At 50.0% G+C, this 22,347-nt stretch overlaps 1 protein-coding gene across 3 annotated transcripts; it reads right to left on the bottom strand.

Annotated features, from left to right (window-relative positions):
* Positions 1–1,857: 1,857 nt before the first annotated feature.
* Positions 1,858–21,575, bottom strand: NEK9 (NIMA related kinase 9). Of its 3 annotated transcripts, none has more exons than XM_088447474.1 (23): positions 21,331–21,575; positions 12,723–12,900; positions 12,591–12,646; positions 12,346–12,416; positions 11,851–11,956; positions 11,581–11,712; positions 11,380–11,490; positions 8,424–8,488; positions 8,247–8,297; positions 7,961–8,153; positions 7,744–7,888; positions 7,281–7,481; positions 7,155–7,201; positions 6,916–7,071; positions 6,727–6,838; positions 6,487–6,648; positions 6,240–6,410; positions 5,933–5,992; positions 5,633–5,811; positions 4,504–4,659; positions 4,269–4,430; positions 4,088–4,141; positions 1,858–2,342 (listed from the first exon to the last, which is right to left on the bottom strand). In XM_088447474.1, exons 1-23 carry the CDS (start codon positions 21,493–21,495, stop codon positions 2,211–2,213), a joined length of 2,865 nt encoding a protein of 954 aa, XP_088303600.1. In that variant the 5' UTR covers positions 21,496–21,575; the 3' UTR covers positions 1,858–2,210. The 3 variants fall into 3 exon arrangements, with proteins under 3 accessions (XP_088303600.1, XP_088303601.1, XP_088303602.1); XM_088447475.1 differs by having other exon boundaries at positions 4,088–4,138; XM_088447476.1 differs by having other exon boundaries at positions 6,727–6,835.
* Positions 21,576–22,347: the final 772 nt, after the last annotated feature.

Here is a 22,347-nt window from a genome sequence, read left to right as displayed (position 1 = left end):
ATGTTGTACATGTGTATAAAGGTCGGGTCAGCCTCATATACCGATCCTTATGTTGTACATGTGTATAAAGGCCGGGTCAGCCTCATATACCGATCCTTATGTTGTACATGTGTATAAAGGCCGGGTCAGCCTCATATACCGATCCTTATGTTGTACATGTGTATAAAGGGCGGGTCAGCCTCATATACCGATCGTTATGCTGTACATGTGTATAAAGGCCGGGTCAGCCTCATATACCGATCCTTATGTTGTACATGTGTATAAAGGCCGGGTCAGCCTCACGTACAGGCCCTGATTCTGAGTTGTACACAATTCTGAATGCAGACAGATCTCACTGATTGTTGGTGTAGCAGCCGGGCATAAGTAACTTACAGCGACTATGAGCTAAAATTACTTGTTTGTCACTAAGACTGATGTATACACAACTTTTACCTAAGAATTATCTAATTATGGTCTGTCACGTACATCCCATGAGATTGGCTTGAAGGTATTACACGATATTGTTCCTTCGGTTACATTTCCTGTATATGTTGAAAAATCTTCTACAACATTGCAAAATATCAATGAGGGAAAGTGTCTTTCTATACATTACAGTACACTGTTTTCTGCACTACTCGGCACCAAGTCATAGTACCCAGGGCCTTACCATTTGTTTCATCACAATCTCATATACAGGTCCATATGTTCTGCATGTGGTAACGGTCAGATAAGACTCACATACATGTCCTATGTTCTACATGTGTATAATAGTCAGATCAGCCTCATATATAGTGGGAGGCACATATAGAACACACTATGTTCTATATCTGTAAAAAGGTCAAATCAGTCTCCCATGTTGTACATTTTTATGACAGTTGGATTAGCCTCCCATGTTCTTCATGTGTAAAGAGGTCATCATAGCCTCACCTAGAGGCTCCCGTGTTCTACATGTGCATAGAGGTCAGTATAGCCTCACCTAGGGGCTCCCATGTTCTACATGTGTATAGAGGTCAGCTCAGCCTCACCTAGGGACTCCCGTGTTCTATAGGTGTATAAAGGGCAGCTCAGCCTGACCTAAAGGATCCAGTGTTCTACATGTGTATAAAGGCAAGATCATTCTCACATACTGGCTCCCGTGTTCTACATGTGTATAAAGGCCAGATCATCCTCACATAGAGGGCTCCCGTGTTCTACATGTCTATAAAGGCAAGCTCAGCCTCATCTAAAGGATCCAGTGTTCTACATCTATGTAAAGGCCAGATCATCCTCACATACAGGCTCCCGTGTTCTACAGGTGTTTAAAGGCCAGCTCAGCCTCACATACAGGCTCCCGTGTTCTACATGTGTATATAGGCCAGATCATCCTCACCTAGAGGGCTCCCGTGTTCTACATGTGTATAAAGGCCAGCTCAGCCTCACATACAGGCTCCTGTGTTCTACATGGTTATAAAGGCCAGATCATCCTCACATACAGGCTCCCGTGTTCTACATGTGTATATAGGCCAGATCATCCTCACATACAGGCTCCCGTGTTCTACAGGTGTTTAAAGGCCAGCTCAGCCTCACATACAGGCTCCCGTGTTCTACATGTGTATATAGGCCACATCATCCTCACCTAGAGGGCTCCCGTGTTCTACATGTGTATATAGGCCAGATCATCCTCACCTAGAGGGCTCCCGTGTTCTACATGTGTATAAAGGCCAGCTCAGCCTCACATACAGGCTCCCGTGTTCTACATGTGTATAAAGGCCAGATCATCCTCACCTAGAGGGCTCCTGTGTTCTACATGGTTATAAAGGCCAGATCATCCTCACATACAGGCTCCCGTGTTCTACATGTGTATATAGGCCAGATCATCCTCACATACAGGCTCGCACAGAAAGTTCACACAGTGTTTTATTTCACATTTTACTGTGAGAATTGGCCTGGAAGCATCACTGAATACTGAATATACACTGCAAGTGCTTGCAGCCCGCTACAGTGTGTTTGGTGCTAAAGGAGCACTTTTGCCCACTGCTCCGGCAGTGACCACATCATCATCATCATCATCGAGCCTGTACATCTTTGGCAAAACCAGTCCAGTCCGGTAATAAAATATACCCCGGCAATGTTCCACTGCCCCCTGGTAATAGGACACATGGGGGGAGAGGGTTGCAGAGTTCAGCTTTGTGCTCATATAAGGCACTGACAAGTCTCTTCATCCAGCACAGGGACCATATGCTGTCCACATATCACATGGGGGTCCCTGAAGCAGAGCGACAGGGGTCGGACCCCAAGAAGCACCACGAATCTGCATCAGAATCTTCCCTGGCTGTCTCAACACCGCTAACAGCTGGTGATATACCTCTCACGCACTGCGCCACCTGCAGGGGAAGAAAGCAGACAATTCCCAGCACTCACACAGGATTAGCGCCAGAATAGTCAGGGATGCTGTGTGCCGCACATATTCAGACAAATCGAAGATGGAACCAGTGACCGTATCAGGTGGGAGAGGAGCATCACAGTAATTGCTGAATCAGAGAAAGTACCTACAGAGAACGCTGATGACTGGTAAGGGACGGAGCTCATGAACAAAGGTTTGAGATGAAAAAACTTGTAACTTTGTGAATTGCAGCTAAAGGAGGCGTTAGGGCTAATTTTACATAAAAACACACAAAAAGAAATATTGCAAAAATTGTATCAAAAAAATAAATATTTATCACCAGAGCAGTATTATAATACAGGTTGAGTCTCCCATATCCAAAATGCTTGGGACCAGGGGTATTTTGGATAACGGAATATTCCGTATTTTGGAATATTTGCATAAAATAATGAAATATCTTGGGAATGGGACCCACATCTAAACACAGAATGCATTTATGTGTTATATACATCTTATACACATAGCCTGAAGGTCATTTTATACTATATTTTTAATAATTTTGTGCATCAAAAAAAGTGTGCGTAAATACATGAAATTAATTTATGTTTCATATACACCTTATAAACACAGCCTGAAGGTTATGTTATACACTATTTTTAATAATTTGTGCTTTAAACAAAGTTTGTGTACATTAAACCACCAGAAAACAAAGGTTTCCCTTTCTCAGTCATGCTAAAAATATTCCGTATTTCGGAATATTCCGTATTTCGGAATATTTGGATATGGGAGACTCAACCTGTATCACAGACTACTGAAAGATCAACAACAAAACTTCTGACCCTTGTGACTACTTTGGCAACTTATGTGAGGATATGTAACATTTGGGGTGGCACGACTTCAGACATTAAGGGGCAGATTCAAATAGCCTCAGAAGCTGGGATGCAGTAATGTCGACGTTGAACGTGTCGGCATCTGCGGAATGTCGACATGTTCACAATGTTTACAAGTGAAATGTCGACAGGGTTAGGCTGCAGAGCAGGAGGGTAAGGATAGGCTATGGTGGGAGGTTAGACACTAGGGGGAACGTTAGGCCGCAGAACAGGAGGGTAAGGGTTAGGCTATGGCGGGAGGTTAGGCACTAGGGGGAATGTTAGGCCGCAGAATGGGAGGGTAAGGGTTAGGCTATGGCGGGAGGTTAGGCACTAGGAGGAATGTTAGGCTGTAGAACAGGAGGGTAAGGGTTAGGCTATGGTGGGAGGTTAGGCACTAGGAGGAATGTTAGGCTGTAGAACAGGAGGGTAAGGGTTAGGCTATGGCGGGAGGTTAGACACGAGGGGGAATGTTAGGCTGCAGAACAGGAGGGTAAGGGTTAGGCTATGGTGGTAGGTTAGACACTAGGAGGAATGTTAGGCTGCAGAATGGGAGGGTAAGGGTTAGCCTACAGCGGGAGGTTAGGCACTAGGGGGGAGGGTTAGGCTGCAGAACGGGAGGGTAAGGGTTAGGCTCCGGCGGGAGGGTTAGGCTATGGCGGGAGGGTTAGGCTATGGCGGGAGGTTAGGTACTAGGGGGGAGGGTTAGGCTATGGCGGGAGGTTAGGCAGTAGGGGGGAACTTTCAAATAGATTAATAACCATCTCAGTAATCTTTCAGTCTTTGGTTGTGCTGCCATGGGGGGAGACTCTGAAAACCTGGGCTGCTATAAGACAGGAAATTCATGTGGCCAGGGATAAGGAAGGAGAGGCTGTACCTGTCTCTGCAGCACCTGAATGGCTTCTCCTTGTTTAGTGAGCGTCTGACTCTGCTGGGAGGAGAAGCATAGCAGTCATCAGTCTGAAGGTGGTACGTCATGATACATGAACAGCAGAGCTTACCCTGCCCCACCCCCAGTGTATAGGAAGCCACCCCGTGACCTCACACTGTGCCCGTACCTGTACGATCGTCTGCAGCTTGTCCCCGAGCTCCTGCACTTGTACAGTAAGGCGAGCGTTCTCCCTGCGCAGATTCTCCTGCTCGCTCACACAGGACAGCACTATCCCCTGCAGCCGCCTCACCTCCTCCTGCAGAGCACTGCACGCACAGGTATGGGGCTCCTACAAAAGGACAGCATGAGCCTTACCCAGATAAATCGGCCCCACCCCAACCCTACTTCCCACAACCTCTTACTTGCAAGGCTTTCTCCCCAGGAGGCTCGGACGTCTCCTCCAGCACCTGCGCCGGGGTCTCACTCAGATCTTGTAGTGAGATGGATACATCTCGTGACTCCAAACTTACAGGTGACGGGGTCTCTGGCATCGGGATAAACTCGGCTTCTTCCAGCTCCTGAGAAAATAAAAACACAAAGCAAAGCCTTCAGCCTCTAACGCCTGTGGGGCCTGCGGAGATGTGGTGTTGTAGTACGACAGTCAGATGTCGGGCAGGGAATCATTGTCTTTCCAGCACAGGTTATCCTGATAAAGAATGGATAGGGAGGGTGGATACGCCGTATAAACCAAACAGTCTAAGGCTCCGGCAGGGCGGAGTGGTCAGCTTATAGTCAAGGTGGCACTCACAGGTAAGGCATAGGAGATAGCAACAGTGCCAGCTATGGAAAAGCTAAAGTGTGCTCCTTACTCACTGTCTCTCCCGTCTGTCTCCCACTCCCCTATAGATTGTAAGCTCTCTTGTCCTTTTCCTTCCCTCACTTATCCCATCACCTCCTCACTTCCACCTGGGCACCAAACCTTTGAGATGTCTGTTCCGCTGCCGATTTGGGTCTTATGACTGATGTAGCAATGTATACAAAACTTGTCCTGCTATGTTTTGTTATGTTTTAATGGGTTTTTTTGTGTTTATAATGTTCCTGTTTACGTACGTTATAAGGCGCCGTATAAAGGAGAATAACAATTATAATAATAAAATGTCTCTCACATGCTAAAGAGAACAACTACTATACAGTACTGAGCCCTAAACGAGGCTGAACAGTCTGTCTCTCAGTGGGAATCCATCTCTTCCCATGTAACATACAGGCCAATGTTTCTCAAACCCAGCCCTCATGGAATCCCCAGCAGTGCATGTTTTCCAAATCATCTAGCTGGAGCACAGGTGTGTTAATTGACTAACACAATAGATCTACAGCTGGTATGCACTATTCCTGTGGATAAATAGGAAACACACACCGTTAGGGTTCCATGAGGTTAGAGTTTGAGAAACACCAATATAATGTAAACAAACCCTCAAACACACCCCAGCTATATTCATTGTTTCAGTGATAAATGTCCTTATTCCTGGAGATACCAAAACGTCATGCAGCTACCTGCCGGAGCCAGCTGGGGCAGGAGCTGCTCTCCATGTTTTCAGTGGCATTAAACGGGCTGGTCTCCGGTTCTGCCTCCATGGTTCCACGGAAACCCTCACTGGGTTCAGAAGATAGTGACTCACGTGCGCTATCATCCTCGACTCCTGCAGAGCCCCCCGATGAGCAGCTTTGGGCAACTGCAGGGTAAGAATAAGATTTAATTACCACCCTGAGCTGTCACTCCCAGCGGGTCTAATCAGAGTAGTTACAACATGGCCCTACCCCTCCCATCACGCTAGTCCCTCCCTAATCACTCACGGGTTCCAATGGAGAGGCCGCTGCTGTTTGAACGAATCGTTTTGGAGTTCAAAACTTTCTCTGTGAAAAGAGAGCAGATTGGGCTTAGTGTGACAGAGGTCTGCACCCCAGGAAGTAGAGCAGAGTTCATGTATTCCAGACCACCTCTGGGTCTTTTAAAATGTGTTTGTTAGTAACTCAGTTAGTTAGTGCACCGGCTAGGAGATCTGTAAAAAGTAAATTGTTCAGGGTCATTGAGGGACGAGTTTGGCCACCACTAAAGCAGAACGTCTACATCATGCACAAACAAGATCAGGGGAACACTCACCCACAATAAGGATGGTATGCCAGCCACGGCAAGACAGGTCAGGCACATGATGTAATGACCCAAAAATAGGACGGGGCCACGAGGTGCAGATGTCAGAACCTTGAGGTCGCTCATTGGGGGTCATGGCCAGACGCCCATTTCCTCCATTACCCCAGGCGAAGATGTGATTATCTAAAGAGCAGATAGACCACATGAGTAACTGAAATCTAACAGACGTTACATGCCCACCGCCCATCCATTTACTCACCATCTGTGGCTGCAATCGTGAACTCGTCCCCACAGGACACTCTAATGACCTGCTTTCCCCCAAGAGGTCCTCCCAAAAGATTTATGCCTAGATGCTTCCGGTAGTCTCCAACTCCTAACTGGCCACACTTGTTGGATCCAAATGTCAAAAGCCGGCCACGCTCTAAAGAGAGACATCGATGGGTGAGGAAGTGGGAGGGATGAAGGGGAAGGGGGGGACGGACTCTGATCAACTCCTTACCATCAATTGCCGCAGTATGGGTCTTTCCCGGGGAGATGCTGCGAACTTTATAGAAGGACAGCTGCTTGGCGAGGGTCAGTGAGGTGGTGTACGGCACTTCATGGAAGGCCTGCTAAATAGAAAGGAGTAATCCTTCACGTTGGGTATCTTACTCCTCACATCGTGGTCAGAGAGAGGCCAGGAACTCACCTCGTGGTTAATGATCCCAGCTGTACATTGATTTAGACCCAACTTGTTGTGCTCATTCAAACCACAGGCGAGAACTTTACCGGACTGCGTCAGAAGAAAGCTGCCATCCGAGCCACAGCTGACACTCACAATGCAGAGACCGCGCTGAACTTCCACCTGCGAGAGAGAGATAGAGAAAACGTGAACTAGAGCATAGCTGAGGTGCTAGAGACAGAATAGACAGACTCTCGGAGAGTCACCTTTTGAGGCACAGAGACATCATCTTCTGAGTCCAGGCCCAAGCGTCCTGCGGAGATTAGACATGAGTCACATGCTGCTGGCCTCAGCACCAGGGACCTGCACCGTTTTCCTACAAGTGCACTCACCATACTCGCCACATCCCCACGAGTACACACATTTGCTCCGTGTCAGTACCATGACGTGGCTGTCGCCACAGGAGACCTGTTCCACTGGCTCGTGCAGGAAGAAGTCCACCAATATTGGCTCCAGAACCTCCGAGCCTAAGCTCTGTCCCACGCCGAGGCACCCGTAATAGTCAGAGCCAAAAGAGTACAGCTGCCCCTCATCTGCAAAACGGAACAAGAATTCTGATTCTACGCCTCATTTACTAACACCGCACCGGTGGTGAGCCATTTCCTTCTGTCTAGTGCAAGCTACACTAAGAAAGCAAATGTCTGATTGTTCCCCTTCCCCAACCTCACACCAACCTCACAGCCAGATATCCCCGCGCCCCTCTCCCCCACCCCCCCCCCCGAACCACCATCGGACTCACTACCCTAATATTCAGTCACCAAGTCTTTCCCTGCCCCCACATCCAGCCTCCCTAACCTGTAATACACATGGTGAAATCTCCGCCACAGCTGACTTGTTGCACAGATTTTCCTTGCAACTTCTCCACATGTTTTGGTTGTCGGTAAGAAGCACGGTCTCCATGCCCCAGTTGTCCAAGCAGCTTTGAGCCACCCTGCATGTTCTGGATATAATATTTTATCATGAGAATCTAAAGCATCTTGTAGCTCTCCCCACCCCATCTTCTGATACGTACCACCCAAGTGTACAACTCCTTCTCCACCGTCACCACCGAAAAATGAGCGTCTCCAGCACAGACCTGCCGCGCACGGCAACCACCCTTAAACACATCTAACTTCTGGGGAGTGGACTTCCCGCCACCCCATACGTAGACTTCACTGCTCCGGGATGTGACCACTGCAACGGGGGCATCTGTAACTGTGCCCGGCCTGGGGGTATCATGGGAGAGAGAGGAGACATGACGACACAACTATATGCCATCTAGAGCGGGGGACAACAACTATGATCCACACGTTACTCACCTGGCTTTCTTGTTAGATCTATTCAGGAGGGACACCTGATCTTCCATGTCTCTGAGAAATTAAAGGAACGTCCTTTGTAATAGACAATTATTATTATTATTATAAAACTGAAAACAGATAACTAGCATGGCGGACACCGCAATTAGAGGATCCACATTTACCAACATACTATGTTACCTCCGCCGCCGGCAGAGTGCAGGTCTCCCCAGGATCTCATCAGCAGTGGGTCTCCTCTCGGGGTCCTGAATCAGAGGGTAAAAATCATTACAGTGTTTGCAATGTGCCAAGAGCCTTACAAAACACCTGGAAATATGTATTCATTGTCCTCCTCCCCATACAAATCATGATACCACGTTCACCCTACATCAGTCACCTCCCAGGGACAGACATTCACCCAAAGCAGGCACACCCAAACTACAACAATCATCTCCAGAGAGCACTCACCCGCTACAGGCACACCCACACTACAACAATCATCTCCTGAGAGTATACATTCACCCGTTACAGGCACACCCACTGTACAACAATCATCTCCTGAGAGCAGACACTCACCCGCTACAGCCACACCCACACTACAACAATCATCTCCTGAGAGCGGACACTCACCCACTGCAGGCACACCCACACTACAACAATCATCCCTTGAGAGCAGACACTCACCCACTGCAGGCACACCCACACTACAACAATCATCTCCTGAGAGCAGACACTCACCCGCTGCAGGCACAACCACACTACAACAATCATCTCCTGAGAGTAGACCCTCACCCACTGCAGGCACACCCACACTACAACAATCATCTCCTGAGAGCAGACACTCACCTGCTGCAGACACACCCACACTACATCAATCATCTCCTGAGAATAGACACTCCCCTGCTGCAGACACACCCACACTACAATCATCTCCTGAGAATAGACACTCCCCTGCTGCAGACACACCCACACTACAATCATCTCCTGAGAATAGACACTCCCCTGCTGCAGACACACCCACACTACAATCATCTCCTGAGAAAGGAAACTCACCTGCTGCAGACACACCCACACTACATCAATCATCTTCTGAGAATAGACACTCACCTGCTGCAGGCACACCCACACTACATCAATTATCTCCTGAGAATAGACACTCCCCTGCTGCAGACCCACCCACACTACATCAATCATCTCCTGAGAATAGACACTCCCCTGCTGCAGACACACCCACACTACAATCATCTCCTGAAAATAGACACTCCCCTGCTGCAGACACACCCACACTACAATCATCTCCTGAGAGCAGACACTCACCTGCTGCAGACACACCCACACTACATCAATCATCTCCTGAGAATAGACACTCACCTGCTGCAGACACACCCACACTACATCAATCATCTTCTGAGAATAGACACACCCACACTACAATCATCTCCTGAGAGCAGACACTCACCTGCTGCAGACACACCCACACTACATCAATCATCTCCTGAGAATAGACACTCACCTGCTGCAGACACACCCACACTACATCAATCATCTTCTGAGAATAGACACTCCCCTGCTGCAGACACACCCACACTACATCATCTCCTGAGAATAGACACTCCCCTGCTGCAGACACACCCACACTACATCATCTCCTGAGAATAGAAACTTCCCTGCTGCAGACACACCCACACTACATCAATCATCTTCTGAGAATAGACACTCACCTGCTGCAGGCACACCCACACTACATCAATTATCTCCTGAGAATAGACACTCCCCTGCTGCAGACCCACCCACACTACATCAATCATCTCCTGAGAATAGACACTCCCCTGCTGCAGACACACCCACACTACAATCATCTCCTGAGAATAGACACTCCCCTGCTGCAGACACACCCACACTACAATCATCTCCTGAGAGCAGACACTCACCTGCTGCAGACACACCCACACTACATCAATCATCTCCTGAGAATAGACACTCACCTGCTGCAGACACACCCACACTACAATCATCTCCTGAGAGCAGACACTCACCTGCTGCAGACACACCCACACTACATCAATCATCTCCTGAGAATAGACACTCACCTGCTGCAGACACACCCACACTACATCAATCATCTTCTGAGAATAGACACTCCCCTGCTGCAGACACACCCACACTACAATCATCTCCTGAGAGCAGACACTCACCTGCTGCAGACACACCCACACTACATCAATCATCTCCTGAGAATAGACACTCACCTGCTGCAGACACACCCACACTACATCAATCATCTCCTGAGAATAGACACTCACCTGCTGCAGACACACCCACACTACATCAATCATCTCCTGAGAATAGACACTCACCTGCTGCAGACACACCCACACTACATCAATCATCTTCTGAGAATAGACACTCCCCTGCTGCAGACACACCCACACTACATCATCTCCTGAGAATAGACACTCCCCTGCTGCAGACACACCCACACTACATCATCTCCTGAGAATAGAAACTTCCCTGCTGCAGACACACCCACACTACATCAATCATCTCCTGAGAACAGACACTCACCTGCTGCAGGCACACCCACACTACATCAATCATGTCCTGAGAACACTCACCTGCAGCAGGAAAACCCACACTACATCAATCATCTCCTGAGAACAGACACTCACCTGCTGCAGGCACACCCACACTACATCAATCATCTCCTGAGAACAGACACTCACCTGCTGCAGGAACACCCACAATACATCAGTCACCTCCTGAGAGCAGACACTCACCTGCTGCAGACACACCCACACTACATCAATAATCTCCTGAGAATAGACACTCACCTGCTGCAGGCACACCCACACTACATCAATCATATTCTGAGAACAGACACTCACCTGCAGCAGGAACACCCACACTACATCAATCATCTCCTGAGAACAGACACTCACCTGCAGCAGGAACACCCACACTACATCAATCATCTCCTGAGAACAGACACTCACCTGCTGCAGGCACACCCACACTACATCAATCATCTCCTGAGAATAGACACTCACCTGCTGCAGGAACACCCACACTACATCAGTCACCACCTGTGAGTAGACACTCACATGTTGCAGACACACACACACACTACATCAATCATCTCCTGAGAATAGACACTCACCTGCTGCAGACAGGCATGCACCACATCGATCACCTCCTGAGAGTACACGCTGTTGTCCAACTCCACGGCCCAGTTTCCTTGTACGATCTTCACACACAGATTGAGTGGATTCTGAGGGCAGATTGTCATAAGCCTGAGTAAATGGCATTGCTGAAGCACCAGGATTAATTAAGAGAGACAAGGGAGGTGGAACCTGCTCACCGTTGCATCAAACGTCCTGGTCAGAGTCAGCAGCTCATACAGGACACATCCTACTGCCCAGATGTCTGACTTAAAGCTGTACTTTACCCCTTGGCATAACTCCGGAGACATGTAATAAAGGGTGCCCACACACTGCAAGGAACACACAGTTATCAATATATGGAACACAAGCATGCACTTACATGTGCTCATACATGTGACAGCAGGCACCCATGACACGCGTCCATAAATGCCACACCAGGCACCCATGCTACATGTATGTCGGCTTACCGTTTCTGCCATGGAGTACTCAGAGGTGAGTTGTTTGGCCAGCCCATAATCTCCCAGTTTAATCAGGTTGGCTTTGGTTAAGAAGATGTTTAATGTCTTGATGTCTCTGTGTAGAAAATAGAGACCCATTGCATCTTCCTCACAGATACCCTCAGCTCAATGTTCATGAGGATTACAATATTACCACCCAGGTTCTCTGCCCATATAACCACCAGGGTCTGGCAAGGACTCCCCGCTCCTGGCGACCCCAGGGATGTGATACTGGGGCAGATGTATGAAGCTCTGGGAAGTGATAAAGTGCAGAGTGATAATCTACCAGCCAATCGGCTCCCAACTGTCATGTCACAGGCTGTGTTTGAAAAATGACAGTTGGGAGCTGATTGGTTGGTCGTTTATCACTCTGCACTTTATCAATTCCCAGAGCCTCATACATCTGCCCCATTATCTGATAATGTAGAAAGTATACAGCATACGGTCCTCATGTAATATATTCACCTGTGCAAAATTCCTGCACGATGGATACAGCTCACTGCCGACACGATCTGAAACAGGTACCAGACCACCAACTGCAGAGATAAGATGGACCTATTATATATGTACAAGAAACAGGACCCCAGACCCAGCAGCTGCCTCACAATAAGCTGTACGAATAGTACCAGTGGTGTTTGGGAATAAATGGGGATTAGTGTGATATTCAAAAACCAGCCACCTCCGTCCGTACCCCCGGGACCAACGCTCACCTCTTCTTGAAACAGCTGATCCTTCTGCCGCACAATCTTGTCAAACAGATTCCCACCTGCAGGGAGACGGGAAGACGTGGGTCAGGCGGCCAGTTCGGCCAGGGACGGGAGACAGGACAGAATCCATCTCACCGTTGCAGTACTCCAGTTCAATCAGCAGGGTGCTGCTATCCAGGAAGTGGTTGTAATAAGCAATGATGTTATCATGCTGCAGGAGGGACAGGATGACAATCTCGTTCAACGCGTCACGACGCTCCTTTTCCGACAGCCTCGCCAATCCGACCTCCTTCCATACCACCAGCGAGTCATCCTGAGGATGAGAAGGGGATACAATGGACCGCAGGGCTCAACGACTTTTAAAAAAAAAAAATCTAGAAGCCGGCTTAAAAGCAACACAGTAACTAAACACAGCACTTGTGCTGCACAGCGGGACGCACTATGACCGGTCACTGCGCCTTTGGGCGACACCGCTGCAGGATTTCACAAAATTAAACAAGTACAGAATGAAAGCGCCCTAAGTTTGAAAGTAGCTGAAACATAAAGTGCATTGTAGAGCAGCACACCCTTAATTAATAGACAGCAAAAAATCTGACCCATAAAGCTAAACGCTACACATAGACGGGATGTAGCCAGCATCCCGGCGTGCGGGACGCCGACGCTCTAAATACCGGCGGTGGATCCCGACAGCTTTGGGATCCCGGCTCCAGAATCCCGACCACCGGCATCCCGAAGGTAAGTATAGGGGTTAGGTTTAGAGTTAGGCACTAAGAGGGGAGGGTTAGGTTTAGGGTTAGGCACTAAGGGGGGAGGGTTAGGTTTAGGCACTAAGGGGGGAGGGTTAGGTTTAGGGTTAGGCACTGAGGGGGGAGGGTTAGGTTTAGGGTTAGGCACTAAGGGGGGAGGGTTAGGTTTAGGCACTAAGGGGGCAGGGTTAGGTTTAGGGTTAGGCACTAAGGGGGGAGGGTTAGGTTTAGGCACTAAGGGGGGAGGGTTAGGTTTAGGGTTAGGCACTAAGGGGGGAGGGTTAGGTTTAGGCACTAAGGGGGGAGGGTTAGGTTTAGGCACTAAGGGGGGAGGGTTAGGTTTAGGGTTAGGCACTAAGAGGGGAGGGTTAGGTTTAGGCACTAAGGGGGGAGGGTTAGGTTTAGGCACTAAGGGGGGAGGGTTAGGTTTAGGGTTAGGCACTAAGGGGGGAGGGTTAGGTTTAGGGTTAGGCACTAAGAGGGGAGGATTAGGTTTAGGGTTAGGCACTAAGGGGGGAGGGTTAGGTTTAGGGTTAGGCACTAAGGGGGGAGGGTTAGGTTTAGGGTTAGGCACTAAGGGGGGAGGGTTAGGTTTAGGGTTAGGCACTAAGGGGGGAGGATTAGGTTTAGGGTTAGGCATTAAGGGGGGAGGATTAGGTTTAGAGTTAGGCACTAAGGGGGGAGGGTTAGGTTTAGAGTTAGGCACTAAGGGGGGAGGGTTAGGTTTAGAGTTAGGCACTAAGGGGGGAGGGTTAGGTTTAGAGTTAGGCACTAAGAGGGGAGGGTTAGGTTTAGGGTTAGGCACTAAGGGGGGAGGGTTAGGTTTAGGGTTAGGCACTAAGAAGGGAGGGTTAGGTTTAGAGTTAGGCACTAAGAGGGGAGGGTTAGGTTTAGGGTTAGGCACTAAGAGGGGAGGGTTAGGTTTAGGGTTAGGCACTAAGGGGGGAGGATTAGGTTTAGGGTTAGGCACTAAGGGGGAGGATTAGGTTTAGGGTTAGGCACTAAGGGGGGAGCATTAGGTTTAGGGTTAGGCACTAAGGGGGAGGATTAGGTTTAGGGTTAGGCACTAAGGGGGGAGGGTTAGGTTTAGGGTTAGGCACTAAGGGGGGAGGGTTAGGTTTAGGGTTAGGCACTAAGGGGGGAGGATTAGGTTTAGAGTTAGGCACTAAGGGGGGAGGGTTAGGTTTAGAGTTAGGCACTAAGAGGGGAGGGTTAGGTTTAGGGTTAGGCACTAAGGGGGGAGGGTTAGGTTTAGGGTTAGGCACTAAGAAGGGAGGGTTAGGTTTAGAGTTAGGCACTAAGAGGGGAGGGTTAGGTTTAGGGTTAGGCACTAAGAGGGGAGGGTTAGGTTTAGGGTTAGGCACTAAGAGGGGAGGGTTAGGTTTAGGGTTAGGCACTAAGGGGGGAGGGTTAGGTTTAGGGTTATGCACTAAGAGGGGAGGGTTAGGTTTAGGGTTAGGCACTAAGGGGGGAGGGTTAGGTTTAGGGTTAGGCACTAAGGGGGGAGGGTTAGGTTTAGGGTTAGGCACTAAGGGGGGAGGGTTAGGTTTAGGGTTAGGCACTAAGGGGGGAGGATTAGGTTTAGGGTTAGGCACTAAGGGGGGAGGGTTAGGTTTAGGGTTAGGCACTAAGGGGGGAGGGTTAGGTTTAGGGTTAGGCACTAAGGGGGGAGGGTTAGGTTTAGGGTTAGGCACTAAGGGGGGAGGGTTAGGTTTAGGGTTAGGCACTAAGGGGGGAGGATTAGGTTTAGAGTTAGGCACTAAGGGGGGAGGGTTAGGTTTAGAGTTAGGCACTAAGAGGGGAGGGTTAGGTTTAGGGTTAGGCACTAAGGGGGGAGGATTAGGTTTAGGGTTAGGCACTAAGGGGGGAGGGTTAGGTTTAGGCACTAAGGGGGGAGGGTTAGGTTTAGGGTTAGGCACTAAGGGGGGAGGGTTAGGTTTAGGGTTAGGCACTAAGGGGGGAGGATTAGGTTTAGAGTTAGGCACTAAGGGGGGAGGGTTAGGTTTAGAGTTAGGCACTAAGAGGGGAGGGTTAGGTTTAGGGTTAGGCACTAAGGGGGGAGGGTTAGGTTTAGGGTTAGGCACTAAGAAGGGAGGGTTAGGTTTAGAGTTAGGCACTAAGAGGGGAGGGTTAGGTTTAGGGTTAGGCACTAAGGGGGGAGGGTTAGGTTTAGGGTTATGCACTAAGAGGGGAGGGTTAGGTTTAGGGTTAGGCACTAAGGGGGGAGGGTTAGGTTTAGGGTTAGGCACTAAGGGGGGAGGGTTAGGTTTAGGGTTAGGCACTAAGGGGGGAGGGTTAGGTTTAGGGTTAGGCACTAAGAGGGGAGGGTTAGGTTTAGGCACTAAGAGGGGAGGGTTAGGTTTAGGGTTAGGCACTAAGGGGGGAGGGTTAGGGTTAGGCACTAAGAGGGGAGCGTTAGGTTTAGGGTCAGGCACTAAGAGGGGAGGGTTAGGTTTAGGGTTAGGCACTAAGGGGGGAGGGTTAGGTTTAGGGTTAGGCACTAAGGGTGGAGGGTTAGGTTTAGGGTTAGGCACTAAGGGGGGAGGGTTAGGTTTAGGGTTAGGCACTAAGAGAGGAGGGTTAGGTTTAGGGTTAGGCACTAAGGGGGGAGGGTTAGGTTTAGGGTTAGGCACTAAGGGGGAGGGTTAGGTTTAGGGTTAGGCACTAAGGGGGGAGGGTTAGGTTTAGGGTTAGGCACTAAGAGGGGAGGGTTAGGTTTAGGGTTAGGCACTAAGAGGGGAGGGTTAGGTTTAGGGTTAGGCACTAAGGGGGGAGGGTTAGGGTTAGGCACTAAGAGGGGAGGGTTAGGTTTAGGGTTAGGCACTAAGGGGGGAGGGTTAGGTTTAGGGTTAGGCACTAAGGGGGGAGGGTTAGGGTTAGGCACTAAGAGGGGAGGGTTAGGTTTAGGGTTAGGCACTAAGGGGGGGGGGGTTAGGTTTAGGGTTAGGCACTAAGGGGGGAGGGTTAGGTTTAGGGTTAGGCACTAAGGGGGGAGGGTTAGGTTTAGGGTTAGGCACTAAGAGGGGAGGGTTAGGTTTAGGGTTAGGCACTAAGAGGGGAGGGTTAGGTTTAGGGTTAGGCACTAAGGGGGGAGGGTTAGGGTTAGGCACTAAGAGGGGAGGGTTAGGTTTAGGGTCAGGCACTAAGAGGGGAGGGTTAGGTTTAGGGTTAGGCACTAAGGGGGGAGGGTTAGGTTTAGGGTTAGGCACTAAGGGGGGAGGGTTAGGTTTAGGGTTAGGCACTAAGGGGGGAGGGTTAGGTTTATGGTTAGGCACTAAGAGAGGAGGGTTAGGTTTAGGGTTAGGCACTAAGGGGGGAGGGTTAGGTTTAGGGTTAGGCACTAAGGGGGGAGGGTTAGGTTTAGGGTTAGGCACTAAGGGGGGAGGGTTAGGTTTAGGGTTAGGCACTAAGAGGGGAGGGTTAGGTTTAGGGTTAGGCACTAAGGGGGGAGGGTTAGGCACTAAGAGGGGAGGGTTAGGTTTAGGGTTAGGCACTAAGGGGGGAAGGTTAGGTTTAGGGTTAGGCACTAAGGGGGGAGGGTTAGGTTTAGGGTTAGGCACTAAGAGGGGAGGGTTAGGTTTAGGGTTAGGCACTAAGAGGGGAGGGTTAGGTTTAGGGTTAGGCACTAAGGGGGGAGGGTTAGGGTTAGGCACTAAGAGGGGAGGGTTAGGTTTAGGGTTAGGCACTAAGGGGGGAGGGTTAGGTTTAGGGTTAGGCACTAAGGGGGGAGGGTTAGGTTTAGGGTTAGGCACTAAGAGAGGAGGGTTAGGTTTAGGGTTATGCACTAAGAGGGGAGGGTTAGGTTTAGGGTTAGGCACTAAGGGGGGAGGGTTAGGTTTAGGGTTAGGCACTAAGGGGGGAGGGTTAGGTTTAGGGTTAGGCACTAAGGGGGGAGGGTTAGGTTTAGGGTTAGGCACTAAGGGGGGAGGGTTAGGTTTAGGGTTAGGCACTAAGAGGGGAGGATTAGGTTTAGGGTTATGCACTAAGAGGGGAGGGTTAGGTTTAGGGTTAGGCACTAAGAGGGGAGGGTTAGGTTTAGGGTTGGGCACTAAGAGGGGAGGGTTAGGTTTAGGGTTGGGCACTAAGGGGGGAGGGTTAGGTTTAGGGTTAGGCACTAAGGGGGGAGGGTTAGGTTTAGGGTTAGGCACTAAGGGGGGAGGGTTAGGTTTAGGGTTAGGCACTAAGGGGGGAGGGTTAGGTTTAGGGTTAGGCACTAAGAGGGGAGGGTTAGGTTTAGGGTTAGGCACTAAGAGGGGAGGGTTAGGTTTAGGGTTAGGCACTAAGGGGGGAGGGTTAGGGTTAGGCACTAAGAGGGGAGGGTTAGGTTTAGGGTTAGGCACTAAGGGGGGAGGGTTAGGTTTAGGGTTAGGCACTAAGAGGGGAGGGTTAGGTTTAGGGTTTGGCACTAAGAGGGGAGGGTTAGGTTTAGGGTTAGGCACTAAGGGGGGAGGGTTAGGTTTAGAGTTAGGCACTAAGAGGGGAGGGTTAGGTTTAGGGTTAGGCACTAAGGGGGGAGGGTTAGGTTTAGGGTTAGGCACTAAGGGGGGAGGGTTAGGTTTAGGGTTAGGCACTAAGGGGGGAGGGTTAGGTTTAGGCACTAAGGGAGGAGGGTTAGGTTTAGGCACTAGGGAGGAAGGTTAGGTTCAGGCACCGGGGAGGGTTAGGAGAGAGGTAGAGGTTAGCTTTATCTACGGGTGACGGGATTCTTTCAGTCGGGATCCCGCTAACGCTATTCTAACCGGCGGCATCCCGGCCGCTGGGATCCCATACCCGACCCCACATGAACAATTATTAGCAAAGGTCCACATGTATGAAATATAAATAAAAAGGGAATACATGCAAGCATACAGGTATGCTGGGTAAATACTCGACCTGCCGACCTATCTGATGATTGTTAAGTGCATATACACTTACCAATCGTCCGCCTGATGTATCGGGCCCAACGTCACAACTGAAGGGTATTTAAATATGCCCACCCAGTTGAGCTGTCACTCACCACTGGGTCCCTGCAGCATGTGTACGGGCAATCGGCAGGTCACCCATACACATCTGCAGATATATCGGCCATCTGCTGTGCTGTACAGCCGATGCGATATGTCTGTGAACGACGTCGTCCACAGACATATCAGGGGGTACACACCCGCCGACGCGCTCGCGATATATCGGCTGTTCGCTTGAATGCCCGATATATCGCCCAGTGTGTAGCCAGCTTACATAACTATGGTACAAGAGCTTTAAATAGGAAGTCTGTGAAATTATGTATAGCCATGTGAGGAGCAGAGAGCAGAGGCCAGATTCTGGTGCAGGGATGGGGACGAGAAACATCATCAATCAGACTGGAAAATAGTATATTTTATGCATTTGCATATATTGGGCACCTGTCTGTATAAGGTACAGGAGGGCCGCACCCTAGCACCTGCCTGCATACGGTACAGGAGGGCCGCACCCTGGCACCTGCCTGCATACGGTACAGGAGGGCCGCACCCTGGCACCTGCCTGCATACGGTACAGGAGGGTCGCACCCTAGCACCTGCCTGCATACGGTACAGGAGGGCCGCGCCCTGGCACCTGTCTACATACTGTACAGGAGGGCCACGCCCTGGCACCTGTCTACATATTGTACAGGAGGGCCGTGCCCTGGCACCTGTCTGCATACGGTACAGGAGGGCCACGCTCCCTCTCCTATAAGAGCTCCCTCTCCTATAAGTGTCCCACCCCCTGCATAGCACAGCTCCCTCTCCTATAAGTGTCACACCCCCTGCACAGCAGAGCTCCCTCTCCTATAAGTGTCACACCCCCTGCACAGCACAGCTCCCTCTCCTATAAGTGTCACACCCCCTGCACAGCACAGCTCCCTTTCCCATAAGTTTCTCAAACACAGCAGAGCTCCCTTTCCTATAAGTGTCTCATCCCCTGCACAGCAGAGCTCCCTCTCCTATGTGTACCACCCCCTGCACAGCACAGCTCCCTCTCCTATAAGTGTCCCACCCTCTGCACAGCAGAGCTCCCTCTCCTATAAGTGTCACACCCCCTGCACAGCACAGCTCCCTCTCCTATAAGTGTCCCACCCCCTGCACAGCAGAGCTCCCTCTCCTATAAGTGTCTCACCCCCTGCACAGCACAGCTCCCTCTCCTATGTGTACCACCCCCTGCACAGCACAGCTCCCTCTCCTATAAGTGTCTCATCCCCTGCACAGCACAGCTCCCTCTCCTATAAGTGTCTCATCCCCTGCACAGCAGAGATCCCTCTCCTATAAGTGTCACACCCCCTGCATAGCACAGCTCCCTCTCCTATGTCTCAACCCCTGCACAGCACAGCTCCCTCTCCTATAAGTGTCCCACCCCATGCACAGCACAGCTCCCTTTCCTAAAAGTGTCACACCCCCTGCACAGCAGAGCTCCCTCTCCTATAAGTGTCACACCCCCTGCACAGCAGAGCTCCCTCTCCGAGAAGTGTCTCACCCCCTGCACAGCAGAGCTCCCTCTCCTATAAGTGTCCCAACCCCTGCACAGCAGAGCTCCCTCTCCTATAAGTGTCTCACCCCCTGCACAGCAGAGCTCCCTCTCCTATAAGTGTCTCACCCCCTGCACAGCAGAGCTCCCTCTCCTATAAGTGCCCCACCCCCTGCACAGCACAGCTCCCTTTCCTATAAGTGTCTCACCCCCTGCACAGCAGAGCTCCCTCTCCTATAAGTGCCCCACCCCCTGCACAGCACAGCTCCCTTTCCAATAAGTTTCTCAAACACAGCAGAGCTCCCTTTCCTATAAATGTCCCAACCTCTGCAGAAGCCCCCCTCCTCTGACCTACGCCATGCAGAGCTCACTCTCCTATAAGTGCCCTACACCATGCAGAGCCCCCATTCCCTACATAGCCCCTTCTCCTCTAAAAGTGCCCAAACCCCTGCAGAGCCACCTCTCCAATAAGTGTCCTACACCATGCAGTGCTCATTCTCCATTAATTGTCCTACTCCCTACACAGCCCCTTCTCCTATAAGTGACCAACTCCCTGCAGAGCCACCTCTATGTCCCGCCCTATGCAGAGCCCTCTCTCTTATAAATGTCCCACCCCATGCAGAGCTCCCTCGCCTATAAATATCCCACAATATGCAGAGCTCCCTCGCCTATAAATATCCCACCCTATGCAGAGCCCCCTCTCCTATAAATATCCCACCCTATCCAGAGCCCCCTCTCCTATAAATGTTCCACCCCATACAGAGCCCTCTCCTAAAAATCCCCCCCCACATGCAAAGCCCCCTCCTATAAATATCTCATAACCTGTAGAGGCCCCTTTTCTATAAGTGTTCCACCCTTTGGCCCCTACAGACAGAGCCCCTTCTCCTGTAAATGTCCCATTCCCCTGCAGGGCTCCTTACCCTACTAGTGTGACATCCCACCCCCTGCAGGGCCCCCTATCTTATAAGCGTACCACCCCTGCAGAGCCCCTTCCTCTATAAGTGTTCCACCCCTGCAGAGCCCCCTTCCTTATTAGTGTCCCACCCCCTGCAGAGCCCCTTTGTTTATATGTGTTACACCCCTGCAGAACCCCCTCCCTTATTAGTGTCCCACACCCTGCAGAGCCCCTTCCTTTATAAGTGTTCCACCCCTGCAGAGCCCCCTCCCTTATTAGTGTGTTACACCCCTGCAGAGCCCCTTCCACTATGTGTTCCACCCCTGCAGAGCCCCCTCCTTTATTAGTGTTCCACCCCTGCAGAGCCTCCTCCCTTATTAGTGTCCCACACTCTGCAGAGCCCCTTCCTCTATAAGTGTTCCCTCCCTGCAGAGCCCCCCTCCCTTATTAGTGTCCCACTCCCTGCAGAGACCCTTCCTCTACAAGTGTCCCACTCCTGCAGAGACCCCTCCCTTATTAGTGTCCCACACCCTGCAGAGCCCCTTCCTCAAACTGCCACACCCCCTGCAGAGCCGCCCTCCCCTATGGGTGTCTACCATGTCAGACTCTGTCAGAGCCGCGCACCACCGGTAACACAGCCGGTAGGTACCTCGGTTCTGCGGTAGAGAGTGGCCTCCCCGTAGGCGCCATGTCCCAGGACACGGATGGGGATGTAGTGCAGCTCCTCCTGCTCCGCCCCACAGCTCCGCACCGAGTCCCCGAAGTCTGAGTTGATGGAGTCGCAGTGCCGGTCATACCGGCCGAGAGCGGACATGGCGAGATCAGCGGCCACTGCCCGCCGCCATATTGGACTCTCGCTGACCCGGAATCACTTGGTCTCGGGAACCGTGAGCTGACGGCAAGGCACGTGATGACGAAGGCTGCGGCCATGTTTGTTCAGGGCAGATTCCTCTCACAATTGTCAATAAGACAAGTCCTGTCCTACATTAACAATATACAACATTAAATACATCCTATATTAGCAGTTAATCGTCCCAGTGTTATGTAACACCTCACATACTGCTATTTTTATCCTGTCACAGTATATCTGTAATACCATATCCTCCATCATCATGTAATATTACATCCTACATCAGATAATAGTTCCAGTGTTATATAATACCTCACATACAACTATTATTATCCTGTCACAGTATATCTGTAATATCATATCCTTTTTTATGTAATATTAAATCCTATATCAAATAATAGTTCTATATAACATCTCACATACTACTATTATTATCCTATCATAGTATATCTGTAATATCATATAGCCTCTATCATGTAATGTAATACATTCTATATCAGATAATAGTTCCAGTGTTCTTTAACACCTCACTTATTATTCTCCTGTAATAGCATATCTATCTGTAATATCATATCCCATATAATGTAATATTACATCCTATATCAGATATTAGTTCCAGTGTTATATAATAACTCACTTATAATTATCCTGTCACAGTATGTATGTAATATACCCTCTATAATGTATTATTACATCCTATATCAGATAATAGTTCCAGTGTTATAGAACACTTCACTTATCTTGTCAGAGTATATCTGCATTATTATATGACAATATAATGCAGTGGCGTATCTATAAGGGATGCAGGATGTGCAG

Source organism: Taudactylus pleione, unplaced genomic scaffold (assembly GCF_031769625.1).
Source record: "Taudactylus pleione unplaced genomic scaffold, aTauple2 ptg000433l, whole genome shotgun sequence".
Classification (NCBI taxonomy): Eukaryota; Metazoa; Chordata; class Amphibia; order Anura; family Myobatrachidae; genus Taudactylus; species Taudactylus pleione.
The sequence above is the reverse complement of the archived record's forward strand: the minus strand, read 5'-3'. Positions and strand labels throughout refer to the sequence as shown.